General features: G+C 30.6%; 1 protein-coding gene across 13 annotated transcripts in view; it reads left to right on the top strand.

Moving 5' to 3' along the window:
* LOC124956575 (growth factor receptor-bound protein 10-like) overlaps window positions 1-7500 on the top strand; it is a 437491-nt gene that overhangs the window by 174018 nt on the left and 255973 nt on the right. For 12 of the 13 annotated variants that reach the window (XM_047512554.1, XM_047512555.1, XM_047512552.1 and 9 more), the window contains 2 exons: window positions 4613-4803; window positions 6307-6463. In XM_047512554.1, coding sequence (XP_047368510.1) covers window positions 4613-4803; window positions 6307-6463 — 348 coding nt within the window. The remainder of the gene's footprint in view (window positions 1-4612; window positions 4804-6306; window positions 6464-7500) is intronic. The other variant, XM_047512563.1, reaches the window with a different exon arrangement.

Genomic DNA, 7500 nt, shown 5'->3' on the forward strand with positions numbered 1-7500 from the left:
ATTCTTCTTTTCCCTCCTTCTTTTTCTTCCTCCTCCTCTTCCTTTTCCTCTTCTTCTTCTTCTTCTTCTTCTTCTTCTTCTTCTTCTGCTTCTTCTTCTTCTTTATATCTTTTTCTCTGGTGGGTCGTGCGTAGTAGTAGAACGGAACGATCGCAAGATAAATTCGGACCCCACCCGAAACCCCTTCCCTCCCGAACTCCACCATGCCTTTCTCATTCTCTCTCTCTCTCTCTCTCTCTATCTCTCTCTCTCTCTCTCTCTCTTTCTTTTTTCCTGTCTTTCTCGATTTCTTTCTTTCTTAGAGAACGGAACTTTTCCTTCGTCTTTTTGGTATTCCTCCAATCTCGTATCTCTTTCGAAAATAAAGGTAAAATAGTGTCGTAGCCATTTAATCATTATTATAAATCTTTTAGACGATATTCGTCCGTCATTTTGTATAATATGTACTACATAAGTAGTTATGTTATAAATAATTAGCAAAAAGTAAGAGAGAATCTCTCTTTTTTTTTTCTTTCTTTCTTTCTTTCTTTCTCTCTTGAAATCTTAATCATATGTTATATATCTGTTTATCTATTGTACGTATAAAAATAAAAATATAACGTACGTGTTGTTTTATCATTAGATTCTCATGAATAGACTCAGTATAAAATTCAGTGAATGAAACTTTAAAACTTTTCATATGAAACTTTAAAACTGTAGCTTAATTGTTCCTTCTTATATTTATCAACAATAAATAATATAGGTATTTACTTGTATATTAAAACGAGCTCGATATTTAAAGTCACGCGTATGTTTATTATCGTTATTTACGACCATTTTTGAAAAAAAAAAAAAAAAAAAAAAAAAGAAGAAAGAAAGAAAGAAAAAAGGCAAAAATAAAGATAAAAAAAAAAGTACGAGACATTTTGCGATAATGACAAAAATAGTGGAGGAAAAAAAGAAAGAACGAGCTAAGAAAGAGAAGATGGAAAAAAATTTTTATAATCGAATGAACAAATGATACAATGCTTCGGCACCTATCATTATCGTTTTCCCTACGTTCTGTATCCAATCGAGTTAACTTATCTGTAATCGTAGAACATAGGAGAATATGGGATAATTTTCGATAAGGACGATTCGAGCCGTTCATTAGCAATTTCTTTAAGTATAAGAATGTTTCAATACAACTTCGAAATAAATATTTATCTCTCTCTCTCTCTCTCCCTCTCTCTCTCTTTTTCTTTCTCTCTCTCTTTCCTTTCCTTTCCTTTCCTTTCGTTTATCTCCGATATTGCTTCCCTTATCTATGCTATTTACATCTAATAACAGTATTTCTTTCTATCTTTTTTCCTCTTATTTAAATAACATCTACTTAACTGTTATTACGTTTCCTACTTTATTCGTATCAATTTTGCCAATTATTATTATCTTTATTAATGTTCTCTTCAACGTTATTAATTAATGAATTAATTACCTCAAGTATTACTATAAAATTTATATATATATATATATATATATATATATATATATATATTTTTGTAACGATTGCTTTACGTACTAACAACCTTCTAATTGCCTCTTTTTTTTTTTCTTTCGTGCATTTATTTATTTATCTATTTATTTTTTAATACATACCTATATCGCTAGTATAATATATATTTACGTTCTCCTCCTCTCTCTCTCTCTCTCTCTCTCTCTCTCTCTCCTTCTCTCTATTTTCTTTTCTTTTTCATTTTCTCTTTCGCAGTTACTTTCAAAGAATATACATACATACACACCCATACATATATATATATATATATATATATATACTCGTTGTTCATCGGCTTGAGAGCGACCATTTTGTCGAGCAAACCGGTAAGACACGGTCTTCTAAGAAGATAAGCAAAAGACGCGAGGCTAAAGTAAAAGTTGAAGAGAAGAGTAGTGAAGAGAAGAGAAGAGAAGAGAAGAGAAGGAAGTAAAGGTGTCTTTATGCCTGTGTCTCTACTTGTATATCTGTCTGCTGGTCTCCATGTGTGTTTGTATGTTGTTGTTTGTGTATGCGCGTGCGCTTGCGCATATCCAGCGACTGCATATCGCAAAGGGAAACAGGTGGTTGGCTCGAAATAGAAGCGGTCGGCGCCGAGTTAACGCGAGCAAATCGAATGCTTTGCACAACTCAGTCCTACGACCGATGATGATCCTCTTCTCGTCCTCATCGTCCTCAAAGCTTCTCAGGCTTTACTTCGTGATAAGTATGTATGTACGTTGATAGTATGAGGAACGAAGAGATGAGGTGAGGTGAGGTGAGGTGAGGTGAGGTCAAGTGGTAAAGTATGTATATACTCTTTGTCGTCATCGTAAACTCGTTCGATCGCGACGGATGCACATGTATATCGATTCGTAATATTAGATTCGTGAGAAACATAGCTAACATATCGGAATAGACAGCGGAATCGTTTTCATTCGCTCATCATCAAGCGTTTAGTATATTCTCTTATATATCATTTAAGCCATTTTTGCCTGACTTGTCGTTCAGGCCATATATGTTTTCAGTGGATTAAATAAATATGACTGCGTGTACCACCGGTGGTACACGTAGCCTGAAGATCAAGTTTAACGTGTACCACCGGTGGTACACATGGTACGGAACGTGTTAACTAATCGATAGAAGATTATTGAATCGTTTTAAGGAAATAATATCAAGATATATCGAGTTTAATACGAGAGGATACGATCGATCACGATTTCTTTCATTTTTACGATCCATCGTAAATAATAAATATATATATATTTTTTTTTTTTTTTATACTAATAGATGTATTTAACGTTTTGTTGTTATTGTTGTTGTTATTGAGAGACAAGAGTAGAGAAAGAGGAAAAAGAATTCATCGTATTCGAGTAAATATAATAAATAAATTAATAAATCTATCTCTCTATCTATCTCTATTTCTTTCTCTTTTCTCTGTTTCCGTGTGAGATTAATAATATAAGTAATTAAATGCGTTGGAAGCTTCATGTTTATTCTTTCGTCGATTATATATATTTACAATAATATTTATTAGAATGTTTATCATATCGATTATCATTTCTAAATTTATATATATATATATATATAGTGAAATAAATATGAAAAGAAATAATTATAATAATTTTCACGTTCCAATTAATCGTAACGTCGTTGAGAAACGTGTTAATTAATCTTATTAATTAGAAAGAAATCGATTCGTGTTGCGGCACGTTCTCTCTCTCTCTCTCTCTCTCTCTCTCTCCCTCTCTCTCTCTCTCGCTCTCTCTCTCTCTCTCTCTCTCTCTCTCTCTCTCTCTCTCTCTCTCTCCTCTCTCCTTCCTTCCTTTTCTCTTTCACGGTCCATCGCGAGCCGTGACAGCAACGCTCACAACCCCGGATACGAGGCAGACGAGCCTTTATTAGGAGCCATTCGTTCGCCTTGAGATGGCCGCCGCGCGTGTCTCGTCGTCAACGAGTGTGCGAGCGAAAAGACCAGAGAAAGAACGAACAAACGAAAGAACGAAAGAACGAACGAACGAACGAACGAACGAACGAACGAACGAACGAACGAACGAACGAACGAACGAACGAACGAACGAACGAACGAACGAACGAACGAACGACGAACACGCCAAATCGATGGAATGCTTGCTCGAAGGAATTTCGATATATATATATTTACAAAAAAAAAAAAAAAAAAAAAAAAAAAGAGAAAGAAAGAAAGGAAAAAGAAAAAAAAATCGCTAAATTCTTTTCTCTTAGCGATTTTTTTTTTTTTTTTTTTTTTTTTTCATTAAGTGGAATGAGTAAATAAAACGTATAAAGAAAAAAATGTAAATGAAAAAGTGACAGACCAATTACACGTATACGTCAATTAATTGTATAACTTTCAAACACTTCTTTTAATCGCACTTCTAGAAATCACGTGCTTTTTTTAAATATATATATATATATATATTTTTTTAGCATCCAAATGCTTCTTCTTTCGATAATATTCATGATCAATGTAAGTCGTTTGTGTTTTTGTTTATTTGTTTGCTTCTTTGTTTGTCTACTTTCTTTTTCTTTCTCTCCCCCTTCGCCTCTTTATCTTCCAGTTGTTAAGAATGACAAAATATGAATCTAGATAAAAAACCTTTAGCTTTATACTATGGGGCCGTGTTGTATAATAGTTTTTAGTACAACGGGCTCGTTCTTTCGTATTTTCTTTTTCTTTCTATATATATATATATATGTATATATTTCTTATATTTCTGTATATATATATATATATATGTATGCTCGTAGATACACACACGTACACATTTGCGTATTATTATTTAAATGTTGTAGACGAATAATATTGAATAGAAGTATCGCCTAGTTAGCACAACAATTTGATATTTAGAGTAAAGAAATTTGTTTTATATAGATATATATATATATATATATATAATATATATATATATATTTTTTTTTCTTTTCTATTTTTCGTTCATCCTTTTCTTTTTTCTTTTTTTCTTTCTTTCTTTTTCTTCTTCTTTTTTCTCTTTTTTTTTTTTTTCTTTTTTTTTTCTTTTTCTATATTAGAATTTCACGTCGTCATAAATACGTACGGGCCAATCATGTTAATCTAATTCTATTCTTCGTTTGTCCCTATAGATTGGTTTCCAAAGATGTGTTCCTGTCTTGACGGCGGATCCACAATAACCGGTGGACGATCCGCTGCACGTGCGGGAAGTTACGAACGACTTGGTTCGGCACCTACGATTTTCGAAATCAGTAGCATGATGCAGAGAGCTCGAAGAAGAATTGGCCATTGCGAAGAGGATGTTTTGGACAGTGAGAGACAGGTGAGAAAGAGAGAGAGAAGAATGCGAGTCGAATTTATCGGTATCAAATTTTCTGCTTTTTTTTTTTTTATTTTGACTTTTTATTATTTTTTTTTCCCCTTTTTCTTTTCTTTTTCTTTCTTTTCTTTTTTTTTGTTTTATGTGCTTTTTTTTTAAATCCATCGAATGGTATTATTAAAATGTTTCTTCACGACGATAACTTTGATCAAAATTGAACGATCGTATATATGTACGTACAAAAGTAAAATTTATATATATATATATATATATATATATATAATATTTTTACGAATATAAGTAATATAGATTCGCGTTTTGCTTTTTATAACGTAGAGAAATTTGTACGTACAAAATAAATCGTAAAAATGTGATTATTATCGCGAACGTGTATATGAATATGGTCGTGAATGTGTTTGCTGTTAATCCATAGCGAGCTTTCTCTTCTAATGGTTAAATATTATCACGAGTACAATTTTTCATCGTAGAATATTATTATTATTATCATTATCATTATCATTGTTATTTATTTATTCATTTATTTATTTTTTATTATCAATTATGAAAACCGATAAGAACAAAAACGATTAAAATTAAAAGCTTTCGTTTCTATTTTCCTTCTTTTTTTTTCTTTTCTTTTCTTTTTTTTTTCTTCTCTTCTCTTTTTTTTTTTTTTTTTTTTTTTTTTTTTTTTTTTTTTTTTTTTTTTTTTTTTGTTTCCTTTCATTCTTTATCATAATATTTAGAATAAAAATGATAGATCAACAAATAACGTTATGAATTAATTGTTAGAAAGAAATATTATTGACGTTCATGAAAATTTTTACGCGCGACAGTAGTTTTCAACGACAAAAAAAAAAAAAAAAAAGAAAAAAAAAGAAAAAAAAAATATACGAGGAGACAATCGGTCGCGGTATCATTTTAATTCAAACGAATTCATTTTTGTGAGAACATTGAATTGGAAAATAGCCAATTTATCGAAATAGACAATTTTACGAAAACGAAATCTGACGACGTGACAGGACAGAAGGAAGCGAAATAATTATTATGTCAAGTTATATATATATACACACATACATACATGGATTTCTGGCAAACGCGCCTCTATACGATCTCTTTATTTTCTCGATACGATTTATACCAAGCCGACTGTATCTTCGACATTTCGAAATTCGAACCTCCATTACCGGTTTCCAATCTTAGCTTACACGATCGTATATATATATATATATATATATATATATATATATATATATATATATATATATTCCTACGATCATTCTTAGACGAGGAGGTACCGAGTATTTTATAAATTTCGATTTTCGATTTGGAAAACGATTATAAATTTTCTCTCATTCTTTTTTTTCCTTTCTTTTTTCCTTCCTTCAACATCCCCCTCATCTTTCACTTCGATCTATATCGTCAAACTTCAATCACCTTATTCTCTTTTCCGCTTTCCCTCCCCTCCTCCTCCACCTCCTCCTTCTCCCCCATCGCCCATAACAGGAAGAGCTACGATTCTATAACGACGACCAAACGTGGACCGCCGTAGTGGTCGAAAAGAATCTACGTACGATCGACCTCTGTGAACTTCTTAAGGTCAAAAGAAACGTCTCTGGGATCGCTTGGTCCATCGTGGAAACCTGGCCTGAACTAGGATTTGGTATGTATAATTTTTTTTGTTTTGTTTTTGTTTTTTTTCTTTTCTTTTTTTTTTTTTTGTTTTTTGTTTTTTGTTTTTTTCATTTGCGTCTATGACGATTTGTTAATTAGATTAGATTGAAATATATAAGACGATTACACATTTGGACATCGTTTTAATTCTTATTAAGTATCTTACAAGTTTTTTCAAGTATCATTTGAAAATAATCTTGAGCTGATTTTTTTTTTTTTTTTTTTTTTTTTTTTTTTTTTTTTTTTTTTGAGATATTTCTATTAAATACAGATATTTTGATTTGGAGATATATGTGTTATGTGTTTGGAGACACATCCATTGAAATTAATATATTATTATGTTTAAAAATGCAATTCTACTTTTTTTTTTCCTTTTTTTTTTTTTTTATTTTTCTTTTTTATTTTATCGTGAGACGGTACGACGATGTAATAAGATCGTAGTTTAGAGCGTGAGGGAAAGAGAAAAAAATTCATTTCGATAAAAAAATAAAAAAAAAAAAAAAAAGAAACAAAAAATAAAAATAAAAGGCATCGTCACGTTCGTTCAAATTATATTAAAAATGGAAAGATCGATATATATATATGTTTGAATACGTTTGAACTAAAAGGATTAGAAAAAAAGAAAAGGATTAGGAAAAAAGGAAATGCACGATTTTTAGAAATATTTCTATTTATTTGAAAGCAAACATACGACAAAAAGAGAAAGAGGAAGAAAAGAAAAAAAAAAAAAAAGGAAAAGTAAAAACAATTTTGTATCGTTAGAATCATAAGTAAATAATGTAATATCTAAAATCTATTAACATAATTATTCCAAATTACGTGAAAATCAATTAACATTCTTCAATTAACATTCTTCAGAGATATATCGAACATTCGTCGCGTCATATTATTCGATAGAAAATTTCTGCAATATTGATATCCTGATTTAATTTAAACGATTATACTTATAATATTAATTTTTAACTATACATACATAAAGAGCCATAACTTGTTCGTTCGTATATATTTGTAATCGTTTGATATTCC

The sequence above is a fragment of the Vespa velutina genome, chromosome 22 (genome assembly GCF_912470025.1).
Source record: "Vespa velutina chromosome 22, iVesVel2.1, whole genome shotgun sequence".
Taxonomy (NCBI): Eukaryota; Metazoa; Arthropoda; class Insecta; order Hymenoptera; family Vespidae; genus Vespa; species Vespa velutina.